The 12,060-nt window shown below is 49.4% G+C and overlaps 5 protein-coding genes across 5 annotated transcripts; 2 read left to right on the forward strand and 3 right to left on the reverse strand.

The window, feature by feature from the left end:
* Window positions 1-427: 427 nt before the first annotated feature.
* FVEG_09857 (hypothetical protein) lies at window positions 428-5,896 on the forward strand (the record flags this gene model as incomplete). Its single annotated transcript, XM_018898935.1, has 11 exons — window positions 428-749; window positions 842-936; window positions 1,011-1,153; window positions 1,200-1,216; window positions 1,330-1,667; window positions 1,738-1,771; window positions 1,829-2,035; window positions 2,210-2,500; window positions 2,578-2,836; window positions 2,899-4,164; window positions 4,246-5,896. 11 exons carry the CDS (start codon window positions 428-430, stop codon window positions 5,894-5,896), a joined length of 4,623 nt encoding a protein of 1,540 aa, XP_018756910.1.
* A 1,334-nt stretch (window positions 5,897-7,230) lies between these two features.
* FVEG_16681 (hypothetical protein) lies at window positions 7,231-7,473 on the forward strand (the record flags this gene model as incomplete). Its single annotated transcript, XM_018905923.1, has 2 exons — window positions 7,231-7,335; window positions 7,396-7,473. 2 exons carry the CDS (start codon window positions 7,231-7,233, stop codon window positions 7,471-7,473), a joined length of 183 nt encoding a protein of 60 aa, XP_018756909.1.
* Window positions 7,474-7,795: 322 nt separating this feature from the next.
* FVEG_09856 (hypothetical protein) lies at window positions 7,796-8,712 on the reverse strand. The gene is made up of 2 exons (XM_018898934.1): window positions 8,218-8,712; window positions 7,796-8,144 (listed from the first exon to the last, which is right to left on the reverse strand). The coding sequence occupies exons 1-2, from the start codon at window positions 8,620-8,622 to the stop codon at window positions 7,908-7,910; spliced, it is 642 nt and encodes a 213-aa protein (XP_018756908.1). The 5' UTR covers window positions 8,623-8,712; the 3' UTR covers window positions 7,796-7,907.
* A 900-nt stretch (window positions 8,713-9,612) lies between these two features.
* On the reverse strand, window positions 9,613-10,255 carry FVEG_09855 (hypothetical protein). Its single transcript, XM_018898933.1, has 2 exons — window positions 10,144-10,255; window positions 9,613-10,088 (listed from the first exon to the last, which is right to left on the reverse strand). Exons 1-2 carry the CDS (start codon window positions 10,165-10,167, stop codon window positions 9,672-9,674), a joined length of 441 nt encoding a protein of 146 aa, XP_018756907.1. The 5' UTR covers window positions 10,168-10,255; the 3' UTR covers window positions 9,613-9,671.
* A 134-nt stretch (window positions 10,256-10,389) lies between these two features.
* On the reverse strand, window positions 10,390-11,884 carry FVEG_09854 (beta-lactamase). Its single transcript, XM_018898932.1, has one exon. The coding sequence runs from the start codon at window positions 11,677-11,679 to the stop codon at window positions 10,540-10,542; it is 1,140 nt and encodes a 379-aa protein (XP_018756906.1). The 5' UTR covers window positions 11,680-11,884; the 3' UTR covers window positions 10,390-10,539.
* Between the last annotated feature and the right edge of the window lie 176 nt (window positions 11,885-12,060).

Below are 12,060 nucleotides of genomic sequence, written 5' to 3' on the forward strand. Positions count from 1 at the left end.
GGATATAGACATCTGAGCCTTCTAGCCTCTAATTGGCCAGATAACTCAGCTGTCAGGAGCCATGTTGAAGGCGACAATCTAGAGCATCGTGAAGTCACGGATCATGGTGTTGGTTACAAGTCTAGTGTAATATGTATGTTGGTTGAGACAACTCGCAAGTGCTTCGCGCCATACCGGTTCTTACAGGTCTCCGAGGTGCGATAAGGAGGAAAGTGAGAGCATAAAAGGACAGACAATTCCTTAGGAATGTATATGTTGACATGAAAACAAACACAACTTACTTGCTTCTGTGATCTTTGAAACCTTTTGAGCTATGAAGAGAGCCCATATCCTCGTCTGTCCTGTTGTGACTGCGTTTTTTAGTCATGGTCTTCTCTCTGGTGCCATAGCAGGCGAGACGTCTGATGCCACTCCCAATCCGACAGCAATGACCACGGGCGATGCCCCCGGAAACATTGCATTTTCTTCGGCGGTGCACCTTGCATCGTCAATCTCTTGGAGCTTGCATCAACTTTCCACTATCCCCGCACTCCCCCTGCCAACAAACATCACTGCTGTCCCTGAATACGAGATTGTCAGTAGACTTGCACCAGCCCTACCACCCATTCAAGTCGGTGTCAGCTTCGGAGAAGTCGATGACATGATCGCGGGCATGATCGCGGCAACAAATGTATCGAGTCCTGACAAATCTATCGTCGGACGCCAATCAACTCTCAGAGTCATGGTCGTTGGCGACTCGATCTCACAAGGTATGGTCCCCCGGTAACCCAGCCAAGGCATAGCTACATAAGTTAGCAAACGTCGCTCAAAACATTGCTTCTAATAATCATCAACAATACAGGCCGTGAGGGTGACTTTACCTGGCGCTATCGTATTTGGCAGTTCTTTAAACAGAACGGTATCGACGTCGAGATGGTCGGGCCTTACAAAGGAACAGTATGTATCGATCACCCATAATTCCCTGTCTCGCTGCAACATTCAAGGCCGTGCTAAGTATAATATGCTCTTAGGTACCTCCTGATACGCCTGCAGCACCTTCTCCACCTATTCTTTACGGCAAGCCAGTTCCTACGAGTGCTCCAAAAACTTCTGGCGGCTATGCGGCGGACGTAGACGAGGCATTCCTAGCTAACTGCAACCATTTTTCTGCATGGTAAGAAACAACTAACGTTCCCTCAATCTTGCTCAGCAATCTTTAGCTCAAATAAGACATACTGTATGGTATAATTAAATGACAGGTCCCGCTGACGGATGTAAACTAGGGGTATGTCATATACCAACATACGAACCGGCTGCAACCAGTGTCTAGATTACTGACAGAAGTTTTAGGCAGAGCTGTTGCTGTTGACAAAGGTTTGATCCAGACTGTTTTGCAGGCGACACCTGCAGACCTCATTCTCTTCATGCTCGGCTTTAACGATATGGGATGGTTCTACAGCGACGCTGCAGGTACTCTGGATAGTGTCACTACCTTTGTAGCTAATGCTCGAGCTGCGAACCCCAACGTCAAAATTGCTATGGCTGACGTACCACAGCGAAGTTTCATTAGAGGCCGGGATGACCTCGTCAAGAATACAGAGATATACAACAAACTTCTTCCTGGATACATATCTAAGTGGTCTACTAAGCAATCCCCGATTCATCTGGTCCAACTTGCGGACAACTACGTGAGTATTCTTATCCAACTTCATACGCGTATAGGCCAAATACTAAAACTTTTACTTCCTCTCTTGATAGAGCTGTCAACCTAGTGGTTGCTCTGCAGGTATGTGTTGCTTCGATGTCCACTCTGATCAAGTCTTTGTCCCCGTTTCATTAACCTAAACAGGTACTGACGGCTTGCACCCAAACGCCTGGGGAGAGTTTCAGATTGCCGCTGCCTTCTCCAAGACTCTGGTCGAAGACTTTAGCCTGGGCAAGAGTCCAGTGAAGATTCCGTCCCAGGATGACTCGAGCTTGGCTCGGCCGTTGCAAGAACCGTCAAATTTTCGTGTCTTTAGTTCTCCCCAAGGTGTCACCGCAACCTGGGATCCAGGTCAGTACCAACATCGGCGATCAAATTTTGTTTGATCGCCACACCCACCCACGCCGCTCCAAAATTCTTCATATAGCCCTAGACTCTCGCTACTACAGTGACAAGTCATCCCTGCTTCCTCCCCCTCCCCATCATATAAACTATGCATCTTAACTGACTAGTAAACGATCACAGTCTACGGTGCTTATAGTTACGATATCACAGTCTCCATCAACGGTGGCGCCAACACATATTCCCCGACAACAACATCGTCTAACAGGTGGGATTCACAGTGGCCTCTCGAAGGATGGATATACACTGTCTCTGTGCGGGCTCGCTATGGAGATTATTCAGTTGGCCCATATTCATCGAAGCTGTCGGCGAAAGCTACTCCCAAGCTTTCCGATCCCCCACAGAACGTAAAAGTAGAGCCTGCTGCTGATGGATTCACTGTAACGTGGGACCCTCCAACTGGACCGAACACCGGTACGTCTGTTTCTGTTCAAAGTTTCTTGCCCCATTGCCATCACCGCTAATCACAGCAAATTCTTATTTGAAATTAGACTCGATCGTTGAGTACAACATCTTGTACTGGGACTGGAACCCTGACGACTGTGAATTCATCACCGGCGCGGCATTCACTAGCTCACCCGCAGTTATCAAGGGACTCACTCCTGGGCGCAACTATCTGATTGCTCCCGTTACTTGGAACGAAAACGGCCAAGGGCTACCTTTCTTCGCCAACAACGCTGTGCCAGGCGCCGGAACACCGCCAGTTCCATCAGATCTCAAGATTTTGTCTACAGACAGTACCAGTGTCCAGTAAGAGAACCGGCCCGTTACTCTTCTCCCTAAAATTGAAAAGAGAGCTGACATCCCTACAGCATTACATGGACCGGATCTGACTCCGCTGGTGGCTATCATGTCTGGAATAGAAACGTCAACCAGAAAGGTAGCAAGTTCGAGATAGTTTCCAACGTCACCGGTTCAACTTGCCTGGATGACTTTCTACTCTTTCCGGGTACATGGAACTATGAGTGGTGTATTTCTGCGTACAACGGAAACGATGAGTCTCCACAAGGGCCGGCCAAGCTCGCCCCGTCACCCGCCTCGGGCGTTGACAAAGATGCCTCTGCTCCAACATGTCCTACAGCAGCGGCTTGGTGTCCCGCAGGAGCAAGTGTCTCAGTCCCGCCTGGCCAGGGGGGCACACTTCCGCCTACTGCCGGAGTTGAGACCATCACCACCAACGGCATGACACTTACTATCACAACTCTGCCAGCCTCAACAGATGATGATGTAACGTCGACTATGACCACAGTCCCTCCCGGGGTATCTCTCGAAGACTTCACGGACTTCCCGGTCAGTACCAACATCTGGATTACGACAACTGGGAAAGATTCATCTACAACTGTCGTTCCTGTGATATTGCCTTGCCCGAGTTGTGAACCTGTGATAGTCTGGGACACACCTGAGATTCCAAAGGTCAAGTTCAAGTGGCCCAAGTTTCCGGAATTGCCCACCTTTCACTTACCATGCATCAAGGTCTTTGGTATCAAGGTTTCAGGCCAATGTCCCAAGCCTGAAGGCCCAGCACCTATCAACGATGACCCTCCACCTCGTCCCAGACCCTCCGGCAGTCCGTCATCTGATGCAGGAGATGACCCCTGCGAGTTTGACATGAAATCTGGAATGTGTGACAACGGCAACTACCCAGTTTATGACGCCAGCTCTAATACTATCAGCTGTGATGTTCCTAGCGATCAACTTGGCTCCAAGGTCAGCCAGTGCCAGAGTCACATCGACAGCAAGCTAGACGCTGTGAAGGACTACTTGCAAGGGGAGAGATCTTGTTGCCCGGCATCCTCCAAGGCTAAGCGCCAGGAGTCTCTAGGATTATTCTCTTCTCTCATCAACCGCGGTTCAGGTTCTTTAGGCTTCAGCATAGGTAAGCGGGCAGGGGACTACTGTCCCGCTAAGAATGAGGATCCTAGGAGTCCGCCGACAGGTAAATGTTATGCCACTTACACGTGCCCGGACAAGCTCTATCCCAATGTCTGTGGAAACGCAAAGTCAGCCATCAATGTTCGGGGTGCAACATCCATTTTAACCCATCAGACGGGGAGCACGTTACACGATACATCTCCCTGGTAAGTAAAAAGACTAGGCAACCGTATACATACGGTACTCAGTTAGACTGGACTTGTGTTAACGAAAGTCTCTCGCATCAGGTATAAAGGTCGTTGGAAAGCAACTTCAAGACGTCAAGGTGGTTGGAAACTTGACAAGTGCCAAGTCGAGGAGTATCCATTTGGGTCCGGGAATCCCGACCGGAAAGCAAGTGGTAACTCCGTACTTCGACTCATTCCTGGTGGGAGTTGGGATGATGGGTTGGAAAACCAACTGCAGGGCGCCTCTTTGAGTAGATGGGTCAGGACATTGGCGAAAAGATACAACGAGTTTCAGAAGGAGCTCACAGGGACGGACCCAAAGGTTGACGCACATGGGTTCGTCTACTGTGTCGAGTTTGATCCTGGCTTTACCAGCTACCTGCCCGAGGACTTGGCGAGTCAGAACTTCTGCGCCACGCCATACGGTGTGGAGTTTACTTTGGTCAATGATTACAAAGTCGGAGGAGTTCGGACATGGGATCCTTGGTTTGACGTGCCTGGAACTGACCGCAAGAAGCCCGAGCTCATAGAATACAACGATCCAAACGGTGATGTGGTGGTAACTAACCCCTCAGACGATGACTACGCGGTGTACGCAGTTCTACCCCCAACTTATTGCCGGTATCCTTCACCGGGACAACAAAAATGGGACAAAACCACTCACTCATGGGGCCTGGATCCAAGATTTACAAGTTACGGAAGGAGGGATGACATTGCGTCCTTTCAAAGGTGCACTGATCCTCCAGCGGATACTGATGGCGATGACAGTGATGGTGACAGGCTTTCAAAGCGCTACGAGAATCGGACGCAAGGCATGATCCAACCTGAGAAGAGGACACATGCCAGAGACCTGATTAATCGACAAGGCTCGTCTGGAGGCTTCCACGATCCAAACATCTATCAATGGCTAGGTTGTGGGGGTTACGATGATGATATCTTGCAAGACGCCGATGGCGACCCTTGTGCAGACGACAGTAACCCTTGCGGGGACGGTGCAACCAACCTCGCGACGACCAATGGCGTGCCTCAAAGCCTTGATCCTCTTCCTGCATCGGGCGTCAGTACTGGTGCCATCACGTCATGGCCGCCTCATTACACAGCAACCGACGCCCCATCATATGTCCCTTGCAGCACGCACAACGCAGATCCTGATGGGGGTATAGCCAGAGGCTACTGCGTCTGCTCCGGCTCAACCTTTGCACTTTCCACTGACAGCAATGTCACGCCCGCCAACAGATGCGCCTACACGTCGCCTCTACCCAAGACGACAATTTCCGTCTCCCAGCTCCCCACAGGCCCTACTGCTTCAACCCCATCCCCATCGCCTTACGTCCTGGTCATCTACACCAGAGAGATCGAGGTCGCAGGGCACGGAGGCGTGACGGATACCTGGTGGTGGGACTGCAGGCCATTTGACAAGGGCGACCAGTCAGACAGTGATGTCTGTGCTATCAAGGATAACCCAATAGCCTACAGCACCGCCATTGGCCGAGCTTCACCAGCGCAGTATCCAACATCGTTGGCTACTTTTAGCCTTCACGGCCATTCGTCTTGTTCCTACCAGGGGCCGAACACCGCGACAGTTGGTAGCGTGATATGTGATGATGGACTCACTGCCAAGTGCACGGCTGCTCCCGAAGCCTCTCAAACTTCTTTCGCTGATTGCACTGACGGGGACGAGGTCCCAAATGGCCTTGCAAGAGATTTGTAAGTGACGACTTCCATTCCTTTCATTTCCCTGCTAGAACGTCATGCCTATTCGCTTCTCAGAGTTTACTAACAGGGCGCTCAATATGGTTGGTATAAGCGTCTATCTTGCGACTATAACTGAGTTCCTGGTTGCCATATGTTCTTATTCTCAACTGCCTGTCTTTAATCCTGTCTGACCTCGCGATCAATGACGAATACATGTTTAGAAGTTTTACTTCAACTGGAGTGACTGTCTTGGAGCTTTCTGTTTAATAGATAATCAAGCGTAGATATATTGGTCTGGAAGAAACAAACATTCGTGATATGTCATTTTACCTTGATTTTGTTTCTGCTGTCTCCGTGTCACCTGAGTTTCTTAGCCTTGATTAGTACCTAATATAGGCCTTTCCTCCTGTCCGACAAAGTCTTGTCCATACGTAGGCATGATGCCATAGATATTGCAATGCAATTCACGAGGTCTACTACTTCTCAAAAGCTTGATAAATAGCCTTTCCATAAGCCTCAGCCCGATCACTACTAACAAGTCCACCACCCATCTTATTCATAGCACAAGCAATCGTCATGTCCAGACCAGCATATGTAAGAACGTCTATGACATCAGCGGCCTGTCCGGCAACGTTTCATTGTATCACCCTCGCTATGGCCCAAATTTGGAGCTTCAATAAGAGGCCAGTCCCCGTCGATGTCATCGTCATCCCTCGACGTCTCCCCTGGTATAGGTGACAGCAGGGGTATTAGCACTGTGATACCAGTAACAGAGGCTTGATAATCAAGCAACTCTCATACCAGAAAGAGCCCTTACTTCAGGAAGAGAACTGTGTAAGCCATATGTGGTGCGGTGGGCATGTGCTCGGAAGGCATACGCTTATCTCGCTGTAACCTGGGATATCAGAAGCTACAGGACTGTTATCGGAACATCTCTTTCCACCACTAAAGGTTTCTCATAAATATTTTAATACAGGTCCCATGTCTTCCATACATCGTTTCTTTTGCAAAAGGTCCTGCTGTACCAATAGGCACAGGCATTGCCACAAGAAGCAGCTGCATAAGTCGGCCGATCCCCGCAGCTCGTCATAATAGCTCGTATCAAGACGTCGGCCGATCCAAGAAATGAGCGGATCAAAAGATGACATTTTGACGCAATACGACGCAGATAACGTTAGTAATGACTTACTTAAGCACCTAAAGTTCCTAAACGGCAAGTCAGTGTCCGCAGCAGCCGCCAGTATAGACACGGTAGCTAAAATTATAAATTGGGCGTCGCCCTCGACTCAACTTCGAACTTAGGCAACTATTACCTTTCATATAAATCATATCTTCTCAAAAGGACAAATCATGAGATACAGTCTTATCATTCTCGCTGGCATCGCTGCAGTCCAAGCCGCTGTTGCAGCACCCCCAGTAGACGGCCATCTTTCGGCTCGCGATCGTACAGTTGCTGTAAGTACTATACCTTCGAGATTCAAGGCGCTTGGCACATTCTGACACAGCAGTGCACAGCGTGCTGAGCTGAACAGCCCCGGTGGAAAGGATTGGAAACGTGCTGAGGTGGACAGCCCCGGTGGAAAGGACTGGTAAGTCATATATAGAAGGTCTAGCAGTACTGTTTAGTATGGAGACAGTGGGGTCGCGCCATGCAGGTGAGAGAGCTCTGTTTCGTGCATGAATATTAACAATATTGTTTCCTTTACCTATGTCATCTTAGGCGCCTCCCTCGATTACTTGAACAGGGACCTGCTGGGTCTTGGATATACCTTACTTTGTTTGTTTGAGAGATCACGATACCAGCCCCCTGAGTATGTTTCTTCACATAATGTCAGAACCCAATACAGTGTCAGAGGTGTGCCTATCGGCCATACTATGATCCTCTTCGACATTAAAGGGCCACAAAAGACGCAGGCTGCAAGCGAAGAGACAATTGAATTTCGTCCACGGAGTTCTGTGATCCGGAGTATATTAAACATGGGCTCCATTGTTCGTAGACCTGAGTAGCGAGTTTACCAACTAAGAGTTTACTGCTGTTGCAGCTGCTGAATAGCCGGTCTCTGTTCAATCTTCTTTTTCCAGGCCGCCAGGGCAGGGAATGCAGCCAGGTCCAACCCCATATAAGTCAACCACTTGACACTAGCCCAGAGATGCGTGTCAACAATCGAGTACCAGTCCCCAAGGATATAATCCTGGTCATATAGAGAATTATCCAGAATGCGAACTTTCTCATTAAGCTCGCTTACTGCCTTATCCAACTGAGCCTTCAGGAAGGCAAAAGTTAGCAATTTGTCTCGAGTGCTTGTGGAACAGCTGATAACAAAAGCAACTGCATACCTTTGACTTAGAAGCCTGACTTTCTCCAAGCGCAATGCCTTTTTTCCCAAGTTCAGTGCTTGACCAGACAATCCACGTCATAGCCTTTCCACGGGAGGTGCCGGGAGGGGGATAGAGCACAGGCGCTTCTTTATTATTAGGAGGACGCTCCACTCCGAAGGTTTCACCGAGGTACATAGTGATAGCAGAAGCTTCCCAAATGCTTACGCCATCGTGGACTATAGCCGGAACAAGTCCATTAGGGTTTACACCCTTAAGATACTCAGGCGTGCGGCTTTTTCCCTTTTGGAGGTCAACCTCAATTCTCTCCGCGATAGGCTCAGACAATCCATGTTCCAGCTCAGCTAGGACCGCGACGGTTATATCAGCTGTTGAGTATGTTTTGTAGTAGAACTTGAGACTCATTGTAAACCCGATGTATGTAGTATTAGAAGAGAAGGAAGATTGAAAGCTGTGACACGGTCAATTCTCAAGATGGAATGTCCCAGATGTTTATACTCCAAGAGATTATGAAGGCTGTGATGAACAGTGAATACTCTCATAGCGTAGAGGAGACTTCATTCACGGCTCCTCACACTTTCAGCTCCTGCGGGGTACGGTGGGTCGGCAAACTGTAGAATGCTGCACTTCGATGACAGCCTATTGGGCATCAAAGTGAGAAGATCAATTAGTGCAAACTTACGGGCGAGATGAACGCCATGGCCTCTCTAGTTGGCACATAGGAACAAGGACATGTCATTATTGGGATAATTGGGTACGCAATGACAGTTACATGATCACCAAGGGTTCAGAACTCACGACGAATCAATCAGCTAGATAAGCCCCGACAGCACTGGCATAGTAAGACATGCGACCGAACAGCTCCTCCCTGATGGCCTCCGCCACGATAGGGTCCCTGCCGAGATAATCCCCGAGATTTGTCAGGTTCCATGGCAGGCTTGGCACCCAGTGCGTATGCCAGCCCAATCTCTCTAAGACAAGTCTATGTGGAGGAGAATCATAGGTGGAGTGAAGGGAGGCAGTTCAGCTCTCATCCTAATATCTCAATCTTGGTGATATTCATCTGGCTTGCTATTCGGGGTAGGTTTCAAAAAGAAGAAGCACTACGGATGAGAGAAAAGGGTCCTCTACTGCTAGCCAGTTCTGGTTCTGGTTCATAAACTCAATACTGAGGAGAATGGTGATGACTTTGGCAGTCGGTCCACAAAGATGGTGAAACGATATAGTATAGGGTACTTCCTGTCTGTGACCTATTGGACTTGGGACGAGTATAAATACCTTGAACGGGACACTAAGTGCAACTAGCAGTACGTCATTGTCATGATTTTATTGGGAATTTCTTGAAACCGGAGCCAATTATGGATATCGCGCAGTGTCACTCGAGACAAGCAAAGATAGGCAAGAAAAAGTTCATAGAGTGTTTGGTTTACCATCTCGTTAGTTAGCAAAATGGACTATATACGATCTGATTTAGATTCGCCGTCATCGGCTGACTTGTCCGCAACACAGCATGAGACTCCGCGCCTTTTCAACGCCTCATTATATGCCCGAGTTCTAGCTCTGTCCTCCTCTGTAGGTTTCCTAGGAATATCCTCCGCGTTGGGGTTAAACATATCCTGGCGGGATACACTCCGGCCATCGGCAGTGAGGAATCTCTCGGGCATTGGCAAACCATCGTAGTACTCTCTGATCTGCGCTGGATTGAGGCCAACGGCGTCAAGCACATTCCGTTCAGCGTCAAACGTACGAAGGACACCATCAAAGCCCAGTGCACTTATGCCATGTCCGTCTGAGTCTCTCTTCATCGAGGATCGTATATCGCGCAGTGACATGTTATCGCTCATCGGTTTTCGATCTGTGAGGACTTGAGCCTAGAGTCGGTTAATGAATTTTGAGTGCGATGAAAACTCGGCGAGATCGACGAACATCCTCTTGCAGCTTTTCTGTCATGTTGCCAGGGAGCTGTTGGACGTGGTTGAAGATTGGAACAAACTGCAAGGACGCAGGTGAAATGCGTAGTAATGGTAGAAGTAGTCAGACGGACCATGCAGTGCATGGGTAACAGACACCTATATACGAACCAACAGAACGACCTTGCCTGGAAGTCTCCGCAAGGCAGCAGCGGTGGAGTGCGGCGCAGTGTCTCCATCAGTGCAGATCAAAAGTCCCTCCCAACAACGCTAGAGACAATTCGGAATCTTCTTCTTTTGAATTAATTGCTAGGAAGTTACCATGCATCGCGAGGATCATTCAGCTGTGCAGCTGTATTGTACGAGACGTAGCTACCAGGACTAGCATAGGCCCTTATTAAATTCATATCTCTTACTTCTCAAAGGCCTGATAAATTGCCTTTCCATAGGCCTCAGCCCGATCACTACTGTCAAGTCCACCCGCCATCTTATTCATAGCATAAGCAATCGTCATACGCCTATCCAGATCCATGATGATAATTGAACCGCCCCAGCCGGACCAGTAACAGACATTGCCCTCTGGAACCCAGAGTAGTGCTGGTGAAGGCGCCAGTCCAAAACCAATGCCGAATCTCAACGACGACCCAAGAACCAAGTCCGTTCCACTGGCCTGTTCCTGGAAAATCAACTTGATCGTATCTTCTGACAGCAACTTCTTGCCTTGGCTCGAGCCACCTAGGGTGATTGCAGAGAGAATACGCGCCATAGAGCGGGAGTTGCCATGGCCGTTGGAGCCACCTAGCTCAGCTTGCCTCCAAGGCCCGGTGTTCGCAAAGCTGGGGTCAAATCCGGGGTTGAGTAGCGTCTTGGCTCGCGCAGATCCCTCTTCAAACTCTGGCATAACTCCCGTCGGAGGCGGGGGAATGAGAGGAGAAATGCGGTCCCAGGTGTTCTCGGCTGCGCCGATCTGAAAGTCTGCATCCAAAACACCTGCGATCTCAGTGTCCACAAATTCGCGTAGCGACTTGCCAGAAACACGCTTGATCAGCTCTCCGAGAAGATGTCCGAAACACACAGCCTGATATCCGGATGCCGTCCCGGGAGTCCACCACGGAGCCTGACGGGCTAGCATTGCAGCCGCTTTGTCAGTATCGTACACGTCTTCAACTGATACCGGCTCTTCCCAGCCTGAGACACCAGACGTATGACTCAGCAAATGCCTGACCAGAACGTCCTGTTTGCCATTTTGCGCAAACTCAGGCCAGTAGTGTGAGACGCGCTCGTTGACGTCGATCAATCCTCTGTCGACGAGCATGAGGACTGCGAGACTGGTGATTGTCTTTGTGCACGAAAACACATTGACGATGGTATCTTTTTCCCATGGCTTGGTTCGCTCCTTGTCGGCGTATCCGCCCCAGATGTCCACCACTTCTTTGCCATCGATGTCAATGGTGATCGAGGCACCAACCTCTTCGCCTGATTTGATGTACTTGTCAAGGAGAGAGCGGACTCCCTGGAATTTCGGGTCACATGTGCCGTGAATCTCAGTCATGTTTGCTGTAAAACTATGGTCAGGTTGTGTTGGGACCTTGTTACGTCCTTGACAGCCTCTTTATATCTGTTGTCTCTGTCAACATGCCGAGGTATACTCCGTATGGATACCGTGGTCGCTCGGGTTGTGGGGAAGCTAGTCGAGAAAGCGGGGCACACTCAGCTAAATGCGGATGTCATGTTTTAGTTGTTTCACTCTGGTCAGGCTCACAAGCGAAGAACAATATGCCTAGTCTTCATATTGCCATGCCTGCAACCTAGTACCAAGCAAGTGCTGTGTAATACAGATCTCGCTTCAAAAAGACACTCAACAAGTCTACATGTAAACGCTTGATTCTCGGTGGCAAGGCAGTCCAAGGCAGTCAGATCTTGGCATGGCGTT

The sequence above is a fragment of the Fusarium verticillioides genome, chromosome 1 (genome assembly GCF_000149555.1).
Source record: "Fusarium verticillioides 7600 chromosome 1, whole genome shotgun sequence".
In the NCBI taxonomy this organism is placed as follows: Eukaryota; Fungi; Ascomycota; class Sordariomycetes; order Hypocreales; family Nectriaceae; genus Fusarium; species Fusarium verticillioides.

What these genes read in the sequence shown, in the direction of transcription:
- FVEG_09855 (XM_018898933.1), bottom strand. Translation starts at nt 10,167, where the DNA reads ATGACAGAAAAGCTGCAAGAGGAT. An exon ending in CAGAAAAGCTGCAAGAGGAT is followed by an intron (nt 10,089 to 10,143) that starts GTTCGTCGATCT and finishes AACCGACTCTAG; the next exon opens with GCTCAAGTCCTCACAGATCG.
- FVEG_09856 (XM_018898934.1), bottom strand. Translation starts at nt 8,622, where the DNA reads ATGAGTCTCAAGTTCTACTACAAAACATACTCAACAGCTGATATAACC. An exon ending in GTCAGGCTTCTAAGTCAAAG is followed by an intron (nt 8,145 to 8,217) that starts GTATGCAGTTGC and finishes GCCTTCCTGAAG; the next exon opens with GCTCAGTTGGATAAGGCAGT.
- FVEG_09854 (XM_018898932.1), bottom strand. Translation starts at nt 11,679, where the DNA reads ATGACTGAGATTCACGGCACATGTGACCCGAAATTCCAGGGAGTCCGC.